Genomic DNA, 26,113 nt, shown 5'->3' with positions numbered 1-26,113 from the left:
TTTTTTTTTTCTAACTCCATGCACAAGGAACTCCTCTTCCTACTGCTGCCTCCTTTCCATGGGAGATCCCTCCTGCCCAGGTGCTTCAGGAGCTGGCGGTAGCAGCAGAGAGAAAGTGAGCTGGTTTTGATCAGGGCGTGAGGTGGGAGAAAAACTGGGGGAATCCAGAGAAAAATGGTATGTAAACAAGGAGGAGGCAACATTTGGTATCAGTAGGGGGCGAGCCACCTCACTGCACCTGACCACCTTCCAGGTTCAGAGTGCCTCCCTAGGTGTGCCTCACATCTGGCCGACCCCCTTCCTGGAGCACGCCCGCAAGCCTGGGGTAACGCCGCCACCACCCAGAGTCTGGACTGATCTTGGACCTGCATCCTCTGGGAAACGCAGACCTAGTAGTCCTTGAGGGTACTTGACTTGCTGCAAGAACTTGGGGCACTTCCCTCAGTCTGGAGCACAAATAGCCATTTCCTTTAGTCAGCTGAACCAAGGGGACCCCAAAGCATAATCTAGGTCCTCTTCTGGATGAGCGGCCTTAATTTGAGATCTAGGAAGAGCTGCCCCATGCTCCCTACTCTGAGTTGTGATGTCACTGCAGTGCTCATTCCCTCAGCCCAAGTATGTTCTCCTGCCTGTGTCTGCAGCCCGGACACCAAAGCCCTTGCTGGGAAGCTGGCTCTATGGATGATCCATCATTGTGTGACACATGTTGGGAATTAGGGATGTGAAAAGGGTGTGGTTCCAGAGGGAGGGATGCTATGTGGCTTGAGCAGCCAGTGGGAAGACAATATCAGCAGCCACATTTGTATCTACCGAGGCTGTGGGGAAACTGAGGAGCAAGAGGGCTGGGGTTTTGCCCCTGGATATGATTGGGATAAAAGGACCCCAAAATATGAGAGGGCTAATACCTTACACCAGGGGCTGCATAAGCAAAAAACAAATCCAGTCCCCTTCCTGAGGAGGCAGGAGACAACAGCTGGATGCAGATGTGGGGAGCATGAGGAAGTCCCAGCTGTTGCCCAGTACAATCCACAGTCTCTGTGTAATAGCTGCCTGCCTGTTGTCTGGGTTTTTTGGAGGCCTCGCCGCAGAGGAGGGCACGAAGGCAGAAAGATGATGCTCCCCTTGCCGATGTGTTCATGGGCCATTTTCCCCCCATGCAAAGAGAGGGATTTTGTGGCGGGCAAAGCGCTGACCCATGCCCCTCCACCTGTTGTTGTACCACCGAAGCGTGGCGGTGATGAGCCTCGGCCAACAGCAATTCTGAGCCCAAACTGGGAGGGAAAGAAGGGTTCAGGGTATATCGGGCTCCAGCTGAGCAAAGCTGTTAGCAGGACACAGAAACAGATGTAGATGCAGGCCAAGGGTAGAAAACCTGAGTCCACGGGTGTAGCTGTGGCTACAGATGGAAGTTGCCCAAGGACAAGTGTAGAGTGTGAGTGGTGAGGAACAGTAGTGGGACATGGGAGAAGAGAGGAGCTGCCGAGGGGGGGCGTGGACAAAGCGGGATCCTCAAACCTGGCACTGTTCCCAGTATGTTAGCAAATATCCATAGTTTCCATGCTGCTTTATCTCAGGTTGGTAAAGCACAGCGTAAATGCTTGGAGCTGTTCAAGTGGTGCCGAGTGAGTGCAGGCTCTTCAGTGGCAGGGAAAGCCAAGCTGTGTCATCCTGAAATGCTCTTTCCACGTTCTCCGTTTGCAAAAAATGCAGCAGTTTGCTAGCATGGAGGGGTAGGCAGCCCTTGCTTCGGACAGCGATAGATAAGGCTATTTCCCACGTGAAGCTTTAAGGATGGGCGCTATTCCTCATGGTGTCGGTAAAGTGCCTCTGGGCACTACTGGAAAACAATTTAATTAATTGTTCCTTCTCTCCTGAAAGATGGCTAGCAGCTAGACCCCACCATGGGAGAAGGGACATCAAGAGGGCCCCGCCAAGTTAATCCGTCACCCCATGGGGCCTTCTTGTGCTTGATCTTTGGAGGTGATGGCAAGAATCTCGTTGCCAGCACAGTCACTAATTCATTGCATTTGACGTTGTTCTGATTCCTCCCGGCGCCAACTCAGACACGAGCCTGTGTTTTTATGAGCTAAGATGATGGATAGGTCCATTGATAAAATATGGGAGGACTGCTCTTGTGAGCCAGAAGGCAGGTCTCTTGCTGCTCTCTGCTGTCACTTAGCACTTCCCAGTTTCCAGGCTTTGCCGGGTGTCAGTGCACAGTGAGACTTCCTCTGTCTGCACATGTAGGTATTTATATGTCCCTCTTCATTGCAGCATCTAACCCTTTGCGCCTGGGATGTAAGGCCTGAAACTCCTCGCCACTCAGGGTATCTTGTCACCATCAGCACTACCTTCACAGCCAGCTTTGTGGAAGGGAAACCAGGCTTGGCCTGAGAGGCTGTCTAACCTGGGTTGTTTTTATGCCTCTGAAGACCACATACTATAGAAGGAACTGAATGAATGCAACTTACTGCTTGTTCCACCCTTTCATTGGCATGAACTTAAAGGACCCGGGGGTTACGGTGGACAACAAGCTGAATAGGAGCCAACAGCATGAGCCGTGTTACCAAGAAGGTTAATAGCGTCCTGGGCTGCACTGGTAGGAGCGTTGCCAGCAGATGGAGGGCAGTGATTCTTCCCCTCTATTCAGCCCTGGTGAGGCCACATCTACAGGCCTGTGTCCAGTTTTGGGCCCCCCACTGCAGAAAGGATGTGGGTAAATTGGACAGAGTTCAACAGAGGGCAGCAAAAATGGTTTGAGGACTGGGGCACATGACTTGTGAACAGAGGCTGAGGGAACTGGGCTTATTTAGCCTGGAGAAGGGAAGATGAAGGGAGGATTTAATAGCAGCCTTCAATTCCCTGCAGGGTGGGTCCAAAGAGGATGGAGCTGGATTGTTTTCAGTGGGGGCAGGTGGTACAACAAGGAGCAATGGGCTCAGGTTGCAGCAAGGGAGGTTTAAGTTGGATATTAGGAAGAACCTCCTCACGCGGAGGGTGGTGAAGCACTGGAAAAGGTTACCCAGAGACTCGGACTCTCCATCCGAGGAAGTTTTTAAGACCCTGCTAGGCAAAGCCTTGGGTGAGATGATCTAGTTGGGGCTGGTCTTGCTTGGAGCAGGGGGTTGGACTAGACGTGACCTCCTGAGGTCCCTTCCAGCCCTCGTGTTCTCTGAGTCTATGAACTCTGCCTCAAACAAGGGGCTCCTTGGCCTCTTCTGCCAAACCCATGCCCTAGCCCTGCTTGGCAGAAACGGGGTAGGAAACTTGGGGCATACAACTTTCTGCATCCCTTGCCCATTCTCTCTACTGTCTCATGCCCTCTCTGGGCTGCTCTGTGCTTGAACTCCCAGGGAGGTATTACTCCCTGCCATGGCATCTCTGTACCAGATACACTGCCAACAGCTCAAATATAGCCGTGGTGTTGCAGGGATGCCCCAGGGACCATGCTAAAAGCTGGCTAGGTTTGGCAAGCTCTGTTTTGTTTTTTTTGTTTTTTTTTAAAGTCTTGTCTAACACCTTTCCTGCTAGGCACAACATGGCCTTCCTCCAGATTGAGGGAGCAACAGACACGGCTTCAGTTAAGAAAGAGATGCAGCCAAGGGCTAAATATCAGTCGGAACAAATGAGAGGTCAGGAAGGCGGCCGAAGCTCTCTGCGTTGCTTGGAACATGGCTGGACTCGCTGCCCCAACCCCAGCAATTTTGAAACAGATGCTGAAAATCCCACCAAGCCGGGGGAGCAGAGCACAGACACAGGGCTGGAGGGGTTTCCCACAGCAGCGTGTGCAGGAGGAAGAGCAGCAAGTCTAGTCGCGGGATTAAACTGGAGGCAGCGTTAGCCAGGGCAGTGCTCAGCAGGGAACAGGCTTGCGGAAGCCCTGACACAGAGGAGACCAGTGTGACGGGCTGCCAGGCAAAAAACAGCACGGCGGGAAGCTAAAATGGGTGGTGGGAGGGGAGGAACAAAGGGGGGACATCTGTTGCTGTCACTAACCTGGTGCTATAAGAGCAGGAGGAAGCAGCAGGGTTAATTCTGCAAAGCAAAACGGTTCCTTGCTCCAATTCATTCAAATTCTGCAAAACCCTTTTATTCCTTCCCTGCCGCTGCCTCTTTTTTTTTTTTTTGAGGATCTGTTGCTGAGACCCAAAAAGATGTCAGAAGGCTGTTTTCAGCTCAGTTCCCAAGAATCCCCTTTTCTAAAAACTATAATGCAGAAAGGGTATTTCCCGCTCTGCTCCATTTCCCCAAAAAGCGGAGGAGCCTGGTGTTGCAAACAACAGACCCAAGTTGCGGAGCGTGCTGCACTCAGCATCTGTTTCAAAATCTTGGCCTTCGGGATGCTGGAAGCCAGCAAAGCGGCGAACATGTAATGGGAGGATGAAAAATGAATTATTCCCATTCACCAGCAATTTATCCACAGGTTTTTTCCTAGATTGTAAGACCACAGTGCTGGGACCAGGTCCACAGGCCTTGGACCTACCCGCTCAGAGCCACATTAAGCAGTCTTGTGCCCCTTGATGATTAGGGCTGGATTCCCCCCCGCAAAAGACACTTGAGACAGTCAGTGGGAATTGGGCAAACCCTTCTCTTGAGTCATCTGCTGTCGCTGTTCAGATCAGCTGTGCGTATTCTTGCCAGGGAAAGCACGCCTCGTACAGCCAGTGCTGCAGCTGCTGTACGTGCGAGAGGGCTACTTCTGCTTCCTTTTGGATTTTGGCTTTGTTCTTGTAAGAAATAGGTGGCTTTTTGTGGGATTGATTTGCGCATTGGCCAGCTTGCTTTAAAAACCTTGTGGAGAGCCAGCACCTGCAATTTTACCCTGTGGGGCTTCAGGGCAGGGCCTTTAGTTATTAAACTCCAATCTGGCTAGGGCTAAAAAAAAAAATGCAGGTGCTTTTTCTCCGCTAAAGATTTTATTAAGGAGTGAATGTCAGTCTGAGGTTGCTGCGAGTGAGGACAAAAAGGCCTCTGTGTCGCCAGAGCTCATGGTTTCATCCCAAGTCTTCCCATCTTCCTCCTCCCCTTAAATCCCCAGTTCCGGGAGTCCTGTGATCAAGAGAATCTCAGCTTGCTTCTTATGTCAAATAAAACAGGTTCCTGGCCCTGCTGCCTGCCCAGGAAAGCTTGAAAAATGTGAACCACCCCAAATTCAGGCCAGAAGGCAAGTCCACGATGATTCACGGCTAGGAGGCATGGCAAGCTGTGGAGGTGGGCACAGGTGCATGGAACGGCGACTCATTGCATGTGGCTTATGCATGCATCTGACTAATAACACCTTAGCATGTTACAAAGGTGGCCAGCGCAGGGCCTCAGCTGCCCAAACCCCAGGTGGCTTCTGCAGGGGTGGTTCTCCAGGCACAGCCCAACAGTGCCATGGGATCTTTGCTACTCCCGGATCCTTGCCTTTATGGTCCATTTGTCTCCTCGTAGTAAATAGCCATCACTGCCAAAACACTGATGGTATCGGCAGAGCACTGCTGCACGTGCGCATACGTGCGCGCACACACACGCAGAGGCATGCATGCACCCACCCTGCTCTATTTCTGACCAGCAACGTGCAACAACAGCACACAGCAGGTTTCCCAACCCACCTGCTGCTGGCTGGCCAGTTCCCCATGGCTGTTGCAGAAGGCAGCGGCTCGTGGGGAAATTGCTGAAGAAGGCAAGGAGCCCTATGAATCAGCTGAGGGAGGTCAAGACGAGAGCTACCGAAATGCAAGATGGAAAGGTCTGTGGGGAGGGGCACAGCGGGAAAAGCCCGAGGGAGGAAGTGCATTATAATTGGGACCTGAACATTGAAACTGCCCTCCCCATCCACTGAGGAAAGGAGCCAGGAGCCCCAGGTTCCAATTCTGACCCCACCACAGACCTGATCACTGACTCTGAAGCTGCTTGTGCCTCAGTTTCCCTCCCTGTAGCAGGGGCCTGCTTTGGACCGGCCTCAAGGGCAGGTGGGAATGCTTGGCAATGCTTGCCAAGCAGGCTGGACCTGCTGAAGGCGTACCTGCACAGTCAGCATCAGCAGTGCATATTGCCTGGCCTTTTTCCAGGGGAGTTTACCAGACATGTAAGATCTTTTGCAGAGCCCATTCCTGTGCATGTGGACTCTCCCTTTCCTCCTCCTCGCTGGCTACCCCTGTTCTGCAGGCTCCACTGGGGAATGCGTCTCGGGATATCTTCCCTTTTCTCCCTGTGCTCGTTGCCTTCATAGAGCACACGTGCCAGCAGTGAGACCCACACAGGTGCTGGGGCAACGAGGGGATGCTGGAGTAGTGAAGGAGGTGTCTAAGCCATGCACTGATGGGAGCAGGAGGAATTTGGCAACCAGTCTCCCCAGTTTGGCCAGTGGTGCCAATGCTGCAGCATTGGTAGAAAAGCAGCTGCAGGCTCTCCTGTGACCCAGTATGGTGCTGCATCTTGCCCATTAGCATTGCATTGCCCTGTGCGGGCTGGCAAGGCAGGCTGGGTGAGCGAAGAGGTTGCTCCTGGCCCTGGCATACCCTCCTTGTCTCTCTTTGTAAGTTATATATGGACATACACATGCATGCGATATGCCTCGGGTACACCGAGTCCTGCAGCACCGCTGTACCCTGCCCTGTCATGGGGGGTTATGATTCATCAGGCTATTTATACATAGTCTTGCATCCTGGAATTTTGTTTCTTCTGCTCCCAGCCCCTCTTGTCTAACCCTGAATCACCACCACCGTGGTGGTTTTGTCTGTACGCTGGCTGGACTGCAGACTCAACCCTGGTCCTGCTGTGTTGTGAACCACTTGATGCAGCTCGCCCCTACTCCTGCCTATCCAGATGGGGCCCTGAATGCTCCCGCCTTGTTCATTTTGCCCTGTCTTATTCCCCGTGAACAGGAGTGCGTGGTTTTATTTCAGGCCAGGCACTGGTAGGTAGTGAGCGTATGCAGGGGCCTGGGTGGGCTCTGCAGAGCATCTGTGTTTCTCCGTGAAAAGCCACCAAGTTCTGCAAAAAGAATAGCAGTCTGAACCCCAGGAATACCAGCGCTGGAGATGGGCCGACTGGAGATGCTTTCATTCTGCATGGATAGAAAACCATTGTCACCTCTTCCCTGTCCTCTCCCCGCTGTTCGCTGCTTGAGTAGCGAGCACTTGACTAGAGAATTCATTTTGTGCTTCGTGTGTTCACTTATCCTCTTAACCCTTGACTACATTTTACTGACCGCCATAACTCTGCAGCCCTCCCAGAGTCCCGCGGTGGTGATAAAAGGGTATTTTGCTTAATCGCGTTTTTTTTAATACGTCGAGACTTTTGTGTTCCTGCTTGCTCATTGTTCAGCAAAGAGTGCTGGGGAATAATCGTGAGAATTTATGACTGCTAGTGGACAAACCTCAGTGCAGTGAGAAACAGACACAAGAATTATTCATGAAGCAGCTTGGACAGATATAATATAGTTAAGCCCCAAACACATGCATGAGGTTGTAAATTCTGCCTGGCTTTGTTTCTCGTTTTTTATCAAGTATTTTGCAATGCTAATCCACTCCAGATCACTGTCTCTTGGCACCTTTTGAAGGCCTGAAGGGGAAGGGTGTCTCTATTGCTTGTTCCAATGAAAACCGGCGACGCAATAGTCTAAAGATTTTGTTCTGCTTTGGATTTGCCTACGGGGAACTGTCCTGTCAGCTAAGCTGCATGCTGTGCTGCAATTGAGATGCATCTCTCTGCTTCCTTGTTATCCCTAGGATGGCTGGTTTTCCTACAAGGTGCTAAGTGACCTCCGCTCCCATGGGAGCGCTGGGCACCTGGCATTTAGCGTTTTGATACCCTGGTCCGGGGACCCCTCGGGGTCCACAGGCTACATCTAAGGGGTCCTTGACAGATGACTAGGATCAGTCAAATGTATGCAAATACCCACATTTAAATTCAAAGGGGTCCGCACCTCCATTTGAAATTACCAAAGGGGTCTGCAAATGAAAAAAGGTTGAAAACCAATGTCCTGGAGGACTGGCTGAGGTCTGCTGGGCCATCAAGTCCAGGTTGCTGGTAATTGTTAACAACTCAAACCACCACTTTTTAGTTGTGAGTCATTTTCCACGTTCTATTTGACACAGACCGCCAACGTGGCAGAGGTTTCTTCATGCACCAATTTAAAACCTCTGGTCAATATTCGGTATTCGTTGTCTTAAAGACAAGTACATGCCTTAGCATTTCACTGTTTGCAATTTTATTTTTTGCAACCGAGATCATCTTACATTCTGCTGCAGTATGGGGGTTTTCAGCAGCATGTATGTTGTGGCTGGAGCTAGAGAAAAGCACAAAGTGAAACAGCGAGCAGGTTTCTGCACATATGGGGCCGAGTCCTGATTCAGAACGGGCAGTGATGGCCGTGGAAATGGGCTAACAGGACACTGCCCCAGGGCTTTCAGCCTGGCGGTGCTCGCTGCACCAGGCGACACCTAATTCTGTAACAGGCTGAATGAGGAGCCCACTGCCTCGTGACAGCCGCTACTCGGAGGGAGAGATGACCTGGAGGGATTACAGAAGTGTGGACTGCACGCTTGTCAGCACATTTTTTTTCTGCCGAAGGCACACTTCTCCTTTTGGCTTCTAGGAGACTGAAATCCCTGGCCTAGGTGCATGCGTCTCTCCTTTTGATACAAGATCTTTTGAAAGCTGACATTTTTCACAGGAAACCTGGCTTGCACTAGGGCTATGCTAAATACGTCAGTGTTTCTGTAATTGCTTCTGTCTCCAGGGTTAGCCAGGATGACTGCAGAAACAAGCAGATGGGTTACCAGCCACAGCACCCTGGCTGAGAATCACTGGTCTAGGCCCTATCTGTTAAGCCTTTGATGATGATGATGATGATGATAGTTATAACAGTAGTGCCCTGCGGTCCTATCCAGATTGGTGCCCCTTTCTTTCAGGGGCAGAATCCAGATCTGTTCCACTGACCATTTTCAAACTGCATTACCTGCTGCTATGCAGCCCCCACCTTCCTGTTAATAACCTCACCTGGAACCCTTGAGCAGAGGGCGATTTCATGTCCCCATCGCTAAAATTACTCTTGCAGTCTCTGGCATCTGGCATTGCTTTGGCTCTCTGGGCTGCTGAAAGCGTCGTGGGAAGGCAGACTGGCAACAGACATGCAAAGATCTGTGCAGCCCTGCAGCACACGCCAAAATGTACCTCTCGACATCCTCGAGGCTTGTCTGGACTGGGGTTTAAAGCTGTCACGACAGGTTTGCCAGCATGTTATAGGAGGCTCCCGTGGACAAGACGGCATAAAATTTACCTGCTCAGCTGGCTGGCTGCCTCGAAATCCAGGCCTCGACTTGACCGGCTTTGCGTGGGGATCAAACCGCAGCACAGGTGTGAGCTACACCGTCTTCGCTAACACACCTTATAGAAGTCAGGCTACCAGCTCAGTGCCAAAAGGGATGGGTGAACTTCGAGAGCAACCCCAGTGTGAGATCCCGGGGGATACGTGTCTTCAGTACCGTCGGCTGAAGTGAAGTCCCAAACTGGGGGCAGCAAAGGGGACAGGGCAGGATATTTTTGCCATAGTGAAGCGAAACCTACTGTTTGGCCGGGTGTCACAGCATTGTATTCTCCTTCTGTGCACTGGCCCTCGTCGTATGACACTGCAGCTGCCCTCATCCTATCTGCTGGCGTTAAAAGAGTAAAGATGGAGTTCCTAAAACAAAGTTGCCCCCCTGCACGGGATTTCCTGTTATCTGCAAAGATCTCCTTTGGCAGGGTCAGGCGAAGGCCTTTCTTCTGCCCATTCTTTTGCATTTTCTCTTGCTTGACAGGTCTTTCAATAAAGAGCAATTTGTCTTCATCAGTCTCTTCCCCAAGTGCATTTGTCAACTAATCTAAAAAGGCTTCCACAGCAACATCTCTTAGAGATTAATTGTAGCATCGTTCCACTCATTCAGAATAACCTTTCAACCTGGAACATGCAGTTGACTTGTCTCCTTAGATTTAAAATGGCAAGGTGAAATATTATGCAACTTCGCAAATGTATTGGAAAAATACCGGCGGCTTCAACCCAGCAGAAATAACCGAAGGCAATGTAGCGCGGCTACCAGACCTCGCGTAGCCTCAGAGTTTTGGGCAGCCAATGCATGCTTCAGTGCATCTTGCCAAACCTTTCATACCAGACTCCGCCTTCCCCTCCCTACATAAAATATCTCTGCAACCTACTGTCAGGAAAAAGCCTGCAGTCATAAGATAAACGCTCTTTTATTTGTTCATGACGGGTTAAAAGCTAATGGTGTCTTGACAGATGGGAAAGTCTTGTCTGCTATATTTAGGATTGGTTACCTAGCTGGCAGGGTGTGTTTGAGCGGCCGATTTGTGGATATTAAAGAGACCTTTCTACCAATGTTTGGCTTTAGTCTTAGGGTGCCGATTTAAAAACATGCGGTTACTCTGGCATGGAGGGCTAAAGGAGCCCAAGAGTTTCTCTATTCTGCTTCTGTTCTGTGGGCCGATATAGTCTTGTGGCGACAGCAGGGCTGTTACATTTATAAAACTCATGGTTTTCATATGCTTCAGACTTGTTAAGAGGTAACGCGCGCGGTGAGGTTGCTCGTGCTTGTTCCCGAGACCAGATATTTGCGGTAGGTTGTTTTAGGAATACTGGACTACTGTGTAGCCCCCCTTCGGGGTTTGAGTGGAGGCTCTTCAGGGCAAGGGTCACACATGTCTACCGCACATGCATAGAATCAGAGAAAAGACTGGTTAAGGAGAATCACATATCCCACAGGTACTACAAGGGACATGGCAAATGCCTGTAATGTCTGAAGGATGGAGCTGGACTGTCCTCAGTGGGGGCAGGTGCCAGAACAAGGAGCGATGGGCTCAAGCTGCAGCAAGGGAAGCTGAGGTTGGATATTAGGAAGAACTTTCTCACTAGGAGGGTGGTGAAGCACTGGAACAGGTTACCCAGAGAGGTGGTGGAGTCTCCATCCTTGGTGGTTTTTAAGACCCCACTAGACAAAGCCTTGGGTGAGATGATCTAGTTGGGGCTGGTTTTGCTTGGAGCAGGGGGTTGGACCAGATGTGAGCTCCTGAGCTCCCTTCCAACCCTCATTGTCTTTGATTCTATGGTAAGCCCTAAAGACAGAGATGTCATTCAGCTAGAGACCAGCACTGCACATCCATATATTATTATTGTATTTACTACCAGTAGTGGGAGGAAGGCAAAAATGTTATGCCCGATCATACATCTGTGTAACAGGCAAGCAAGAGGCAAAGGAGGGAAAAGCCATGTGAACTTCCTGAGATCTCTGGAGCTCAGAACTCAAACTCAATGCACCTTTATTTTCAAGGCATGAAAAATACCCTGGGCCACCTCCTGAAACTCTGGTAAATACTGAACCAGAACATCCAGGAAATATCTGTTCATGGGCCAGTGACTGGTTGAAAGATCGGTGATCCAAAAAAAGAAGGATCCACTTAAGTGTGACTTTTTAGAGTGCAGCTTCCTCCTGTGTACTCATGCCTCGAACCATTTAAAGTTCATGACTCATCCCCACTAAAGGATGTATTTACTGGGCACATCTACGCGTTCATTAATGCGCCTTAGATGCTGCACATTTAGTTTAGTACTTGCTTAATAAAGTGCTAACTAAATGCGCCATGACTAGTAGGGCTGGCACATGGTTATTTTGTGATGCTTACTGTGCATTAGCCGAAGAACACTTTGCAATAGGCTATTAGCACAGGTTTTCACCGCTGTGCTATTGCGCAGTGTTATTAAGCTAATGCATGGTAAGCATCTCATGTAGATGCACCCAAAAATAGCTTTGTGGTGCTAAATTGAGGCCTGGCTCTGCAAAGCAGTGACTCTCAACTCGCAGGCCACATGCAGCCCAATCGGCACGCTGCTGCGGGCCAAATGTTTTAAAAAACAAAGCATTTTTTTTAATGGATACACAGGAAGCAAGTTGTGTGGGTGCAGCCCACATTAACACATTGAAAGCCACAAGTGTGGCCCACTTCGGAAAATAGGTTGAGGACCACTGCTTTAAAGCAATGAGGCTGCTTGGTTTCCTTTGGGACCTTTCATGTTCCGATCAACAAGAGCTAAAGATGTGCCTAATAAGCGTTCAGCTGAAAATGATTGCACTAAATGAACTCTTGAAATTTAACGCGGCGGTCTTAATTCACATATGCTGTCAGAGGAGGGTGACAGGAGGGGTTACACCCTCCAGAGCTGCTGGAGGGGGTAACACATGCCTTTTCTGGACCTGGAATTGCAAATAGCCACAGCTTTCTAAAGAAAGGGGCTGCACGCATGCTCTCCATGCAACCCTGCCTGGATAACAGAGGCTGTAGCGCGTACGGGTTAATTCACGGGACTGAGTACAAACAGGATTCTCATTAGGAGGAGCTGCCGTGCAGTCAACCACAAGAGTGCTATCTGAGCCATTCGCGGAGGGGAATAAAAAATGGAAAGCAGAGGGTAGAAGTGAAAAACACAGGTTTACTGTACTTGCATCGAGGACAAAAGTGACTAAGAATAGCTTGTAATCATTCATCGCACCCGCATTTTGTTCTGTTTTCTCTCTGTTCAAAATGCAAGGACACTTTCTGTTTAGCGCTGGTTTTCTCAGGCTGTGCCTTTCCAAAGGGGCCGGAGACGATGGAATCACAGCTCTTCTCTTGATCACCGATGATGTGATTTTATTTTTCCCCCTATTCTAGCCTGGCCTCCTGAGCCTGCCTTCCAGTGCTGAGCAGCTTTCACACCTCTTAATTGAAAGCAGAACAGCAGTGGGATCAAATTAAGATGTTGCTGCACAAAAGATTTTTGGATAGGATGCTTTTTCCTGGTCCCCTGCAGTACCAGATTTGCCTTTTCCAATACAGCACCCTTCAGCCTGAGAGAGGGGCTGGATGCCAGGCTCCACAGACCTTCTGCAGATAATTGGCGTGGGTTGGGATAGCGCTATCCCACGGCACATGCAGAGCAAGACTGGTGTTTCAGACAGGCGTGCAACATCTTTAAAGAGAAAAGAAATGTCTGACCTGACCTCCAGCTGGACCCAGAGTTTCTGGGGGTAAGCTGAGACAGGATGTCACTTTAGGAGGCTTCGACTCCCAGCAGAGACCCTCTATTTCAGGAGATCTACAGCAGAAGGGAGAAAACACAGGTCTTAAGTGGCAACAAAAGACGGATATGGTTTCATCTCTGACACAGTCTTTGGAGATGCTAGGAAATGCTTAAGTTTTAGGGATTTGTGGGCAACTCCAGGATAAGGGTTTTTGATTCTTGTTCTCTCTCTCTCTCCTTCCCCCCTTGCCACATCTTGCTACTACCCGATGTGTTTTGCAAACAGTCATCCTGACAGACGAGGAGGTCCAGAGGAAGAGAGAGATGATAATGAAGCGCAAGGAGGAGGAGGCGCTGAAAGAGAGCATGAAGCCCAAGCTGTCGGAGGAGCAGCAGAACGTCATCGACATCCTGCTCGAGGCCCATCGCAAGACCTACGACCCGACCTACTCTGACTTCACCCAGTTCCGGGTAGGCTCCGGGGTCCGGTGTATGTGTGCGTGTGTGTTTTCTCCTCTCCTTCCAGCCAAACCCACCCATCCACTGTGACAATGAGGCCATCTGCTGGCAAATAAGTCTGGATCGTGACTTCTGATGGGTTTCGAGCAGCAGTTCTCAGCCTCGTCCTTGCTGTCACCCTGTCTGACAACGCAGTTTCAGGAGAAACTTCACCCATAACCATAACGGGAGGTGGAGGCCACAACCTCTGACACCTTTTTTAGGACCCATCGACTGAGAACGCCCAAGCTCGGTTGCCAATTTGGTGACTCCACATGAAAACGTCTCCCCGGCCCCCAGCCTTGTCCTCTTGGCACATCACCCCTGTGTCATTCAGACCCTTGTTACAAAGAGCCATCTCCACTTTCCAGAGTCCGAATTGTTTAAGTCAGGACTGGGTGTCTTTTTGGAAAGCATGAAGGAGCCGGGCTGCGAGATTGGCATGGGGTCCTGTGGTCCACGTCAGACTGGATGTCTCTTTTTTTTGTCCATAAAGTGTCTATTTTTTATTATGCCAGGCGCTTCAGTTAAGCCAAACTCATGCAGCTCCATAGACGTCCTTGGTAGAACAATGGGGAGTGGGTGTCTGCAAAAACCCAGTGATCTGATACTTTGGACACAGTATTGTGGGAAGCAATCAGCACTGACTAATCTGAAGCAGTGGAGCTCAACCTTTTGGTCCCATGGGCTGGAAGGGCAGTGCCTGGTCTCTCCACAGGCCAGAAACAGCTGGTGGGCCTGATCCAGCTGTGCAGCAAAGAGGGAGCATGGCCAGCTGTGTGGGAAGGGGGAAGAGGGTATGGCTTGGTCCCAATCCAGCCACACAGGGCTTGGGAATTTGGCAGTATGAATTGCCACCGCTCCCCAGCCACCAAATTTCCTGACCCGTGGGGAGCTCTGTGGGCTGGATGCCATGGCTCTGCAAGTTGGATTTGGCCCTCAGGGTGGGGGTTGAGCACCCCTAATCTAAAGCACCACAGGTGGGGCTTCCAAAAGCATGGTTGCATTATAGAATCATAGAAAATGAGGGTGGGAAGGGACCTCAGGGGGACCCCCTGCTCAAAGCAGGACCAACCCCAACTAGATCATCCCTAAGCCAGGCCTTAAAAACCTCCAAGGATGGAGATGCCACCACCTCTTTAGGTAACTTATTCCAGTGCCTCACCACTCTCCAAGCGAGAGAGTTTTCCCTAATATCCAACCTCAACTTCCCTTGCTGCAACTTGAGCCCATTGCTCCTTCTGTCTTGCTCCTTGTTCTGACACATTGATGTCATTGGAACCAGAACTGTGCCATGCCGAGCACTTTGGAAGCTCTCCACCTGAATCCTGAGCCAGTAACAGCCTCTTTCTGTCATATGCTGCTCTGTAGCAGGGACTAATGTGTGTGAAGCCCACTGTGGTATCTAGGAAGACACAGAATAAAAGAGAATGCAGCTGTCCTCTGTCAGCCCTGTGATCTCTAAGCGGCACCTCCTTTTTCTTCCAGCCCCCTGTGAGATCCAGCGAGGACCAAAGACTGACCAGGTCATCGTCTGTCCTGACGCAGGGTTTTTCATCAGAAGATTCCTCGGAGCCTTTTGGTTCTTCTCCAGGTACTTCGTGGTACAGGGGCACCTCTGCCAATAGCAGCCACATGGGGAAAGAAAAGCAAGAGACAAAGCCTGACATAGGTTTTTGAAGGGAGTGATGATTAAGACTCGCATGCTTTCTTTCTGAAGTGAAATCCTCCACTCCAGCAAAGTCGTGAAGTGCACTCTTGTCCCTACTCATGGCTTGAAGTGCATCAAGGGCTTTGCTGCACTGTGCCGTAGGTTTTGTGTCAGAGCCTACAAAGAAGACCTCTTTGTAACCTCTCCTAAAGAGCCCGGGGACCTGAGCACTGGCACGGGGCTGTATCATTTCTTCGCCTTGCCGGCAACCAGCTCAGATGGCAGAAGTTTTTCAAAGAAAGGGAAATTCAGCCCCAGTAGTGTCCTCTCTTCCTGAGCTCTAAAACAACCTCTGCTGTCTCGAGGGAAGGGTGCTAGTGATGGAATGGGTCTGGGCAGAAGACAGATTCCCTGCAAGGCATCACCCTCAAAGGAGCTCAGGCAGATAGTGATGTATTTAAAATTTCTGGTGCCAGAATTCAGCAGGAAGGAGCCTGGCTCAGAGAGGGGCTGCCGCCTGTGAAGCCATGGGGCACCAAAGGGTGCTGTGGGCCTAGGATTGCTGTTGGCTGGGCTGGCAGGTGCTGGGGTGGAGCTGTGGAGGCCTTGCTGGTGGGTTATAGGATGTGGGCAAACTGGGGGTGATGGGGACCAGCGTGGAGGGGAGGTTCTGCTGGGGGTGAATTTTTGCCAGGGTGTAATAGGGAATTTATAGCTTGGGGTGTGTTGGTGGCTGAGTGTGAGGTGCCAGGAAATGATGACACGACAGGGCTCTGGGTGGCTGGGGAGCAGGTCCCGGGTATGGATAAATGTGACAGGCCATTTGAAACAGAAGTATTAAAGCTGGTCTTTTTGCTTCTGGCGTTCTCCTGCCTGGGCGCAGCTGCCTTTCCAGGGAAGCCCGCAATTCCCTGCATAGCTCACTCCAACAGGCTACTCTTCACTCTGCCCACCTTTTATTTTGGCCATGCTGTTCCCTGGCCGAAGCCACGTGGGAGCCCGATGCTGGGGCGGTGCCCCGGCTACTGTGGTTGTGGAGCTTGGCTCTCCCCTCCTTAACTTTTCCCCTGAAGACCCCAAAGTTTTTGTGCAACCAGTCTGAAACTTGCTACCCCCTTTCCCTAGATTCAGTGGAGCATGGCATGTTCTCAAACCTGATGCTGAGTGAGCCTGAAGAGAGCGCGTCTATGAGCATCAACTTTTCGCCCCTCACCATGCTTCCCCACCTGGCCGACCTGGTTAGCTACAGTATACAGAAAGTGATCGGCTTTGCCAAGATGATCCCTGGGTTCAGGTGAGAAGGGTGTGCATGGGGTGGGGGGGTCTTGTCTCTGCTGTGTGCTTGGGATCAAAGCTGTCTTTATAGCGAAGGTGCTTTGTACATAGTGCCAAGTTAGAAAGCCATGCTGGCGTGAACTGCTCAGAGAGATGCAACCGCGAGGGGAAGGGGCACCATCAGATGCTACTGGCTGATAATCCTCATGTTCTCAGGATCAGTTGCTAAAGGCACTCAGCTCTAAAAAGCTCATCTGAACGATGACGACAATGTGGGCTCCATTTCCTGTGGCTGCAGGACACAAGTGTTCTGTTTTTCTCTGAAAATGACAGGTGCAGCAGCTGCGGTTCTCTAATCTCCCCGGTGGCAGGGACAGATCATTATTCAGTCCCAACATTAATCTCAAGCTTCAGCGGGATTTCTAATGTGTTCCTGCCATACCAATAAGGCCAGATGACAAAGCGAGCTCCTGGCATATCAAATAATACTAGGGTCCTTTTTTCTCCCCTATGCCAAACTCAGTTAAGCATTTTAAATGTGGGCCAACTACTGTAAATCACAAGTGTTTCACTCCGACTTCAGTTCTTACTTCACTTTACCATGCCAGTTCCCTTAGCCCCAGCAGTTTTCTGTTTTTTTTGGAGAGGAGGCAGAGGACAATTATCATACAAGTGACTCTTTGCTTGCAGGCATATTTCCAAACTGGGGAAGTTGACACTTGGTAGTTTGCAAACTAGATCTGAGGTTTCATTGGTTTTCTTTCTCCTCCCTTCTCTCCCGGTGTTCAGGGATCTCACGGCGGAAGATCAGATCGCCCTGCTAAAGTCCAGCGCCATTGAAGTCATTATGCTCCGCTCAAATCAGTCCTTCACCTTGGAGGACATGTCATGGAACTGCGGCAGCAATGACTTTAAATACAAAGTCAGTGATGTTACCCAAGGTAAGGGGGCTTCTAAATACCAGCCTGCCCTGAGAACAGCACTGGTCCGTGACAGCTCTGTGACTGAGGGATGAGGAAACTGTGTCCAGGTCTGATTCTCCAGGCCTTAAATGCAACAGTCTGTTGATTCCACTTTGAGGATGTAACTGGAGATTTGCGTAGGTTTGGGGAGGATACAAAGATACAGCAATAACAGACAGACGAGCTGACTGATGCTGCATGAGAGCTGTGCATTACTTACCTCCTACATGAGCCCCATGAGCACTGCAAAAGATGCACATTGAATAGTATGAACATAGAACGATCCAATCGGTTATTGGAAAATAACCATTCGAATTTGAAAAGCAGCAGATGTCTGGGGAAAGAGATAGATCCCCTAATCTCTTAGGGCATGGTGTGATGCCAAGAAGTTCTCCCTGCGGGCATTATCCCCTCCTCCTCCACCTATTTCTACTTGTTTTAGTGTTCCCACTCCCAAAAAAGGAGCCTGTGTTCAATGCTTTGCAATTAGCTGGTGTCTCACTTACCACAGGAGCTAATTTTATATTAAACATTTTTAAGGAGCTAAGTACAACCCTGGAGTCAAGATTTGCCTGAAAAATGAAGCTAAGGAGCTCAGGCTGTTTAGTTTATTGGGGAGACGGTCAAGAGGCAACTTGATCAGTCTTACACACACGCATCCAAAAAGATTGTCTGAAATGGATGTAGTTGGTGGAGGTGTCACGGGAGCCAGTGGCTGGAGGTTGAAAGTAAAGGGAAAAAATTGAACTAAAAAGATGATGTAAATGCCTGACAGAACAAGGAGCAATGGTCTCACGTAGCATCAGGGAAGTTGAGGTTACATATAAGGAAAACTTTCTCACTAGGAGGGAAGTAAAACACTGGAACAGGTAACCCGGAGCGGTGGTGGACTCTCCAGCCTTGGAGGTTTTTAAGACCTGGCTAGACAAAACCTTGGCTGCGATGATGTAGTTGGGGCCAGTCCTGCTTTGAGAAGGGGATTGGACTAGATGTGAGCCCCTGAGGTCCCTCAACTCTCCTTTTCTATGATTCTTACTAATCCACTGAGGTGTCTTCCGTAGGCATGAATTGGTTTCAGTCACTGGGAGCCTTGAAATCAAGATTCTGAGATGTGGTAGAGGGTTAATTTTTCAAAGGCTCTTACGTCACCTGTCAGGTATCTAGGTTTTCTTGTTGGTCTAATAAAAGATATCATCTCTACTACAAGTCCTGATTGCCTTAAGTCACCTGGGCACTTAGGAGCCTAAAATCTTTTTGGAAGTCACTGGGTCCGGTGCTTCTTACATGCTGAGGTCAGTTTTTGAAAATGGGACTTAGACTCTTATGTTTCTTAGCTGCTTTGGGAAGGCAGCAAGAGTAACATTTGAGAGAGGCTCTAATTCAACTGCACGCTAACTGGCTCAGTGCAGGAAGCCCTGAGGGAGACTCTCAGACCTGTGCTATGAGACTCTCAGACCTGTGCTATGGAGGCGTACGGAGGATGCGGTGAGAACAGTCCGTTCTAGCCTTGAAACCTAAATGCCCGGCATCTCCACCTGAGTTGCTGCTATCTTTGTACCGGTAAAGGGAGGTTCCCATTTCTAGACAGATTAGCGGAGGAAGAATGCACTCCTGTTACGACAGCAAATGCAGGGAAACAACCTATTGGTGGAAGAGGGGTGGAAATTCAAGCCACCATGCATGTAAAGAGTCTGCTGGCCACAGAGTACAGATACCTAGGATGTGGGTAAGACACAAAATGACTGTACATCTTCCCAGTCCCTGCTTCAGACACCAGCTGACTGGAGTCCATGTGCAGAACTTTCCAAACTTTGCAAGTGCTAACGATGGCTTGTCCTGAAGGAGCGGGGTTTTTGTGAATGTGCAAGATGCCAGCTGTGTGCTGAATCCCTGAAAGACAGACCAAGACAATGCCCCTTCTCCCAAACCTCACGGTGTAGCAAGAGTCTTTGCTCTGGAAAGAGGCCTTGATACAGAATTCTTCCTAGAGCTGTGGGTCTGGATTGAGATATGGTGATGGAGCTGTAGGAGGAGAGAGGACCTCCTGGCTAGAGCAGCAGGCTCACATCTCTCTGTAAAACCAAGCAGCAAATGTTTAGCTGCTTTCTCTGCCAGGAGACGTGGCATTTAGAAATCATCAAAGGATAGGAAATGGGAAGGGACGTCAGGAGATCCTTCAGGAGGTCCTGAGGTTGGAAGGGACCTCAGGAGGTCCAGCAGGACCAGCCCCAACTACATCATCCCAGCCAAGGCTTTGTCAATCTGGGTCTCAAAAACCTCCAAGGATGGAGATGCCACCACTTCTCTGGGTAACCTGTCCCAGTGCTTCACCACCCTCCTAGCGAGAGAGTTTTTTCTAATATCCGACCTAAACCTCCTTTGCTGCAGTTTGGTGAAGAAACATTCAGCCTTTGCCATTGACCAAACTGCCCCCACCGAGCTAAGGGGCTTGCCCACCCCTGTATCACTGTGACATTGGGCTTTGCTGGTACCACTGGGAAAGAGCTGCCCTGACAGGTGCGTTTTGTTGTCTTCTAGCGGGCCACAACATGGAGCTGCTGGAGCCACTTGTGAAATTCCAGGTGGGCTTGAAGAAGCTGAACCTGCACGAAGAGGAACACGTGCTCCTCATGGCCATCTGCATCCTCTCCCCTGGTAAGAGGGATTCCATCTCCAACAGCACGTCCTCTACTCCGAGACAGCATGGGAGCAGCTCGCATCCGCACCCAGAAAATGGGGCCTACAAAACTCATGGCTAAGACCCTGCAGAGCCTGGCCCATGACTTCAGCTCCCTCAGCCACTGCTGAGTGTGAGAGAGAGACACAGGGTGTGATCTTGCAATCAGCAGGTCAACCCAAGCTGGATTCCCCTTCCCTGTGAAAGAGAGAGGAGAAGGCCAGCAGGGCCCTCTGGATTCTAGAGACAGCTCCTTTCTCTGGCCAGAAATAGCCCTTTTTTTTTCTTTTTGGTGAGTGACCTTCTCCTGGGCAGGCTGCAAAAAGTACCCGATTGTGGAGGATTTGGTAGAGGGTCATGAGAACTGCACCCTCAGCGTGGGGATGGAAAGAGGGTCCTGCCGATGTCGTGGGTGGCGACAGTGCAAGGGTGCTGAGATGAATACTTGGCTCTCTTAAATAAGTGGTCGCCTCTTCGGTCCTCCCTACAACTTGAATCCGGCCCATAGGGTTAGACAGGACCTCAAGGTTAGTCTGGTCCAGCCTCCTGCTCAGATGCAGGATTTGTGGTCCCTAAAGCATCCCAGACACCAGCATCCCAGACTCCTGAAGCCCTTGGAGACTGGACAAGTACCTAGCTGGGGTCGTCTGACCTGAGCGCTCTTTCCTGCCCAGGGCAGGGGGTCGGACTCGATGACCTCTGAGGTCCCTTCCGACCCCAACATCTATAAATCTATGAACATCCCTGGACAACCTGTTCCATTGTCCAGCCGTCCTGACAATGAGGACACTTCTGCTGGGTTTGATCTAACTCTATGATGGTGTTTCCTAGACCGCCCCGGCGTGCAGGACACCACGCTAGTGGAGACTCTTCAGGACCGCCTCTCCAATATCCTGCAGAGCTACATCCGGTGCCGACATCCTCCCCCGGGCAGTCGCTTGCTCTACGCCAAGATGATCCAGAAGCTGGCGGATCTGCGGAGCCTCAACGAGGAGCATTCCAAACAGTACCGCTGCCTCTCCTTCCAGCCGGAGCACAGCATGCAGCTCACGCCACTGGTCCTGGAAGTCTTTGGCAATGAAATCTCCTGATTCTTTTTCTGGATGCAGGGATAAGCACCCAGAAATAAAAGGATAAGTCAGGCCAGCTTCCCTTAGGTGAGCAAATTGAGAGGGGGGTGCCCCTTAGCAGGGGGTTGTATATAGGCAGATCATTTTCACACTACTGGAAGTCCTGTGTTGCCTGCACACCAGCAGTCACCTGGGTTGGCTTTCTGCGGAGCGGCGAGCAACCCAGCCAAGCATTTATTTCCCCCCTCCGTTGAGTGGCTTTTCTCCTTGCCTTCCTTCTGGAAGCGGCCGATTTATCCCTTTCTGGATGTTGTATGGCTGGCTGCAACCTTCGTGCTCGGACCCTGCCTCACACCAGCTCCTATTTTATTTTATTTTTATTCTTTGTTCGTGTGTTCTACAAAGGAAAACCTCAAACTGGCAGCTCCAATGCTGGGCCATGTGGAAGAAGAAATGGGTGGGGATTTCTCACAAACTGATGTTCCTGGCTGAGAGGAAGGGTGTCCTTTTTCTAGCTCTCCCTCCATTCCCCTTCCTAAAACACTTGTACCTGGGTGCCATTCAGGTAGGGTTTCTGCCTTGTTCCATCCCAAAGTAAAGCCCCACATGTGAATCCCTGCCTTCTGCTGCTGGCTGCAGAGCACCACCTGCTTGTTCAGCACTAAAAAGAGGTTTTGATCTAGGAAGAATTTAAAAACTTGCCTTTGGTGGGACTGATTTCTTGAGTCTCCATCTCCTCAGAGACAGCTTTGTTTGCCAGGCGCGTGTAATCGGAGGATGCGCTGAAGCCATGGTACGCTGTGGTGACTGCATCACTGTTAACGTGACAAACAGACAGGATGTCTGAGCTCACCCGGTCTCAGGGATTGCGGTGTTAAGTGCCATGCAGGTGTGCGAGAGAGCAAGAGGAATCCACACTAGCCAACAAGCAGTGCCAAGTCTGCTCCTGCCATGTTTCAAACACTACTAGTGGGCGAGATAAGAAATTGGAGAACCCACAGGGACCTACAGTCCCCCCCGACAGCCTGTGATCCGGACGACAAAGGGCTGCTTGGCAGATCTGCTGAGCCTGCTAAGTGTGAGGTCTTATGATAGCTCCCTCTGCTTCTATGGAGTTCCCCCTCTGTGCCCTAAAAGACCCCATTTTGCAGCAAGATTGCAGCCTTTTCTAGAGGAGTCCTTGTTTCTCAGCAGGAACATTTGCAATAATGAAGGAAGGAAGCCGCAGCAATGTTCATAGACAGGCCCAACCCAGAAGAGCCCTGAGATGAACCAGCCTAGGCTCTGCAGAGCTTTTTCTTTGTAGTGTAGGAGCCCTGTTCCCACCGTGGGAAGGGCCCAGACTCCACCATGACTATACCAACACTTGTATCATGCTCACACCTACAGACACATCAGATCAGAGGCCCCATTGTGCAAAGTGCTGTCCAGACCCACAGCAAGTGGTAGGGGTTGGTGGAGAGAAGCAGAGATCTCCAGTGCCTGAAAGTCTGACACTAGGAAGAGGGCAGGCAAGACTGAAGAGAAGCTGCCAGCCAGAGAAGCAAGAGCATCACAGGTCCCTGCATGGAGTCACGTGGGATATCCTGTATGGCAGAGGAGAGGCTCTGTTTTGTGTACTATGGAAATTTGCTATCTGCTAACCTGGACATCTCTCCAACAGCCACCGCTGCCATTGCAAACGAGATATTCATTTCTCAGAGAAATCATCCCAGAGAATCATCTGGCGGACAGCTTGCGCATGGCCAAGCTGCTGCCTCCTGTATCTTCTGCACTAACACTGGAAGGCTCCTGTTGCATTTTGCCTCTAGAAAGTCACCAGCATGGAGCAGACAAGCGTAAGCCTCAAGTGTGTTTCAAGCCATTTCTCCCACATGCCAAATTTCCAAGCACAGCTTATAGGGGTGTGCATTCGCCTGGACTGAGAGGTTTGGGACAAGGGAAATGTGCCTATTTTAATGAAGTGCAGAGTCACAAAATTCTTGATTCTGGAAGCAAAATGCATTTATCCTACAATAGAGGCTAAACAGTGACTTTGGAGAGCAGGGATTCCACCCATCTATTCTTCTGGGTTACATGAAATCAGAGTATTTCTCCCCACGTTTATTTTTGTTTTGTCCCTGAGGCTGCATCACATACCTCTCCCTGAAAAGCAACCCGTACCAATAGCCTCCATATCCAGGTACTTGCTGCTGGAGAGCCAGGATTGTGTTTAACTATATACGGGGGGGGGGGGCGATATGCGTAAAAGCTGAATTTGAAATAATAGAACAGGAAAGCCCTGGTGTGATGTCGTCATCTGCTTTTTCAAAGGGTGTATCAGCACGTCAGCACTCAAACGCACTTTAAATGGGCAGAGTTCAGGAGTGTGGGTAGCAGTGTGTGTGTGTGTGTGTGTGTGTGTGTGTGCACGTGTGCATGCGCACGTGTCGGTCTTTTAAAATACAGAGGGTTTTTTTAAGACGGGTCTATAAACATTTACTAAGGGGAATTTGATTCATACCCAGGGTTAAAAAAAAATGTTTTTTTAAATCCACGTGTCTGGAATGATTAACAAACTCCTCGGATTTATCCTGGGAAACAAATTATCCTATCTAAAATAACGCCCGGCCTCTTCTGGCAAACTGCCTTCAGCCCAGCCGTTGTTGCGAAAAGGGCAAGAATGAAAGCGGATCCTTGGACAACAACATGCCTTGAGCTCGCTTCTAGTGCAGTGAATGTCCCTCCTGCCATCCTCCCGAGCCTCCTAAGAAAATCACTGTGTCTTAATACAATTGTCAGCTTTTTTTGGTGCCTTAAAACACGGATGTGTCTTGTATCCCAGCTGTGACCTGCTGCTGCTGATGTCTTGTCTGCCTCTGCAGCCCTGGGCTGGACTCTCCCCTTGCTTCATTCTCTGGTCTTTTATCTAGTCCTGCTGGATCCTGCCTGCCACCTGGTTCCCCTTCTGGGTCGTTTGCCCCTCCACGCCCCAGTCTGAGCAGTCTCCTTGGGCCTGCTCACTCATAGCAAAAATTCAGTGTCTGCAAAGACTTTCTCCGTTACATGCATGCGTTTCACGGCCTCGGCGCTCTGCTAAATGCCTGTCCTCTTCCTGCAGCGAAGGCTGCCTGTCTCAGCCCTGGTGACTTTCTGCCACTCCTGGGACCTGCTTCCACCCTCCTGCCTCATCTGTCTCTTCCTGGTTTCCTTCTGGGGCTAAATCAGTGCTGGGCACTGCAGCATCCTCGTTCCTTCCTCCGACTTCCAAAAGTCTCTTGCAATCTGAGCTTCTTGCATAAAGGGGGGTGAAGCCAAATGCAATTTTTCATGGGGGTGGGAGTGACATCTCCAAGGAGAACAACCTCCAGAGGAAGCCTGAAAGCTTTCTGGGAAGGAGCAAACAACGGGATGGTTCCCCAGACGTGCTGAAGCGATTCCTTTAGCCAAGCACCCAATTTATCCATAAGGAAGCACTGCCTCGAAAATGGCTCCAACCCTCCTCCCAGCAACTCATCCCGTGGTGCCTGCGCCTTCGAGTCACCTCCTATCCGCTTGCACCCAAGCAACATGTTGGGCCCCATTTCTGAAGGGTGGGGGAGAGGTCTGTTCTTGACCCCAACGTGCTCCATCTCCCCCCATCCTCTCCAGGCTCCTTGCAGTCCTGCTGCTGAGATACATAGCTGGATGCAGGAAACCTGTGGAGAGGGCTGGCTATCTCCTTGCCTTCCCTCCTCCACGCGATCCACCCATGTTCTTCTAGGGCTTGCCGTTCCCTGGGCCCCTTGGCCCTGCTGTCAATGATGTGCCTTGTTTCCACACTGCTGCTACTGCTTGGATCAGCTCTTCTCTCCCCAAGCCCAGCTCCCGTGGGAAATAAGCAACCCAGCTATGGGTACCTTGCCCTCCCAAACTGGAGCCCCCTTCCCGTCACACCCACTCATGCCATTTAGACTGGAAGCTTTTCAGGGCAGGGACGTTTATGGCTGCACTTCACCTGCAGCCATCACTGAAAATGATGGGCGGCCTCTTGGTGTTTGCATCTGTGCCGCTAGCAACGTATCCCCTTTGCAGACTGGAGGAGAGGCGTTGTGCCGGACCGAGCTCGATCTCCTTCAGGTTGGAAATTTGGCCATCACGAGGCACTGCAGCCTGCTGGCCGTCCCCAGCCCACTGGGGCGGAAGGGGAGACCTCGTCCCAGCTGCTCCTGCTTTGAATAGGCACGGGACTGTTCCCTTTTCAGGGGCTCAGATGTTGGGAGCTTTAAAAATAGGAGGAGGTCAGATACAATTTGTAAGTGGTCAGGGAATGGACGTGGCTTCCACAACTGATCTTTTCTTTTAAAATTTATTTCACAACTCTCAGATCCCACCTTCAATGGGAAAACGTCTACCGTTGTGGGATTTCCTGTTTTCTGGAAACAGGGAATTTTCAAAAAGATATTCTTCTTTCCTTCAAAAGACCCTTTTGAATGAGCTGTGATGTAACCCAGTGTTTGAATGACACCCATGACTCCCTTCCGCACGCTCTCAGCCCAAGCTCAGCACAGCCACCTGACACGCCACGGCCGTGATTATTATTTTTCGGCGGCTATAAACTGTGTCTTACCCCTATAATTCCAGCTTTACATCGGCATTGCTGTGCCACGAAGCGACAGCTGCTGTGTGAAGGTCTGTTCTGTGTATATCCTGCTTCATGTCTGCTGTTCTGGGTAAACCAATGCGTGGAAAAGGCCATGGGCAAGAATTAGTACTGCAGTAAATGCTGAGAGAAACTCAGCATGTCAGGGACCAGAAAAAACACAGGTCTGATATAATCTCAGCTAGAAGAACATGTGTGTTTTTGAGGGGTGGGGGGGATAGTGTTGGTTGGCTTTTTAATATTGAGCCTGTTAATAAATATATATAGATAGATAGATAGATCTATCTATATGTATAGATATATATATGTATCTCTCTATA

At 50.3% G+C, this 26,113-nt stretch overlaps 1 protein-coding gene and 1 long non-coding RNA gene across 2 annotated transcripts in view; one reads left to right on the top strand and one right to left on the bottom strand.

The window, feature by feature from the left end:
* The window catches only part of VDR (vitamin D (1,25- dihydroxyvitamin D3) receptor), a 94,968-nt gene extending 69,023 nt beyond the window's left edge, over positions 1 to 25,945 (top strand). The window contains exons 9-15 of the mRNA XM_019555028.1: positions 13,326 to 13,510; positions 15,026 to 15,131; positions 16,314 to 16,482; positions 17,253 to 17,404; positions 19,964 to 20,080; positions 20,934 to 23,010; positions 25,155 to 25,945. Coding sequence (XP_019410573.1) covers positions 13,326 to 13,510; positions 15,026 to 15,131; positions 16,314 to 16,482; positions 17,253 to 17,404; positions 19,964 to 20,080; positions 20,934 to 21,193 — 989 coding nt within the window. The 3' untranslated portion in view covers positions 21,194 to 23,010; positions 25,155 to 25,945. The remainder of the gene's footprint in view (positions 1 to 13,325; positions 13,511 to 15,025; positions 15,132 to 16,313; positions 16,483 to 17,252; positions 17,405 to 19,963; positions 20,081 to 20,933; positions 23,011 to 25,154) is intronic.
* LOC109323514 overlaps positions 25,568 to 26,113 on the bottom strand; it is a 2,293-nt gene continuing 1,747 nt past the window's right edge. The window contains exon 2 of the long non-coding RNA XR_002104685.1: positions 25,568 to 25,904. This is a non-coding gene — a long non-coding RNA (uncharacterized LOC109323514). The remainder of the gene's footprint in view (positions 25,905 to 26,113) is intronic.

The sequence above is a fragment of the Crocodylus porosus genome, unplaced genomic scaffold (assembly GCF_001723895.1).
Source record: "Crocodylus porosus isolate Cpor-Errol unplaced genomic scaffold, CroPor_comp1, whole genome shotgun sequence".
Taxonomy (NCBI): Eukaryota; Metazoa; Chordata; order Crocodylia; family Crocodylidae; genus Crocodylus; species Crocodylus porosus.
The sequence above is the reverse complement of the archived record's forward strand: the minus strand, read 5'-3'. Positions and strand labels throughout refer to the sequence as shown.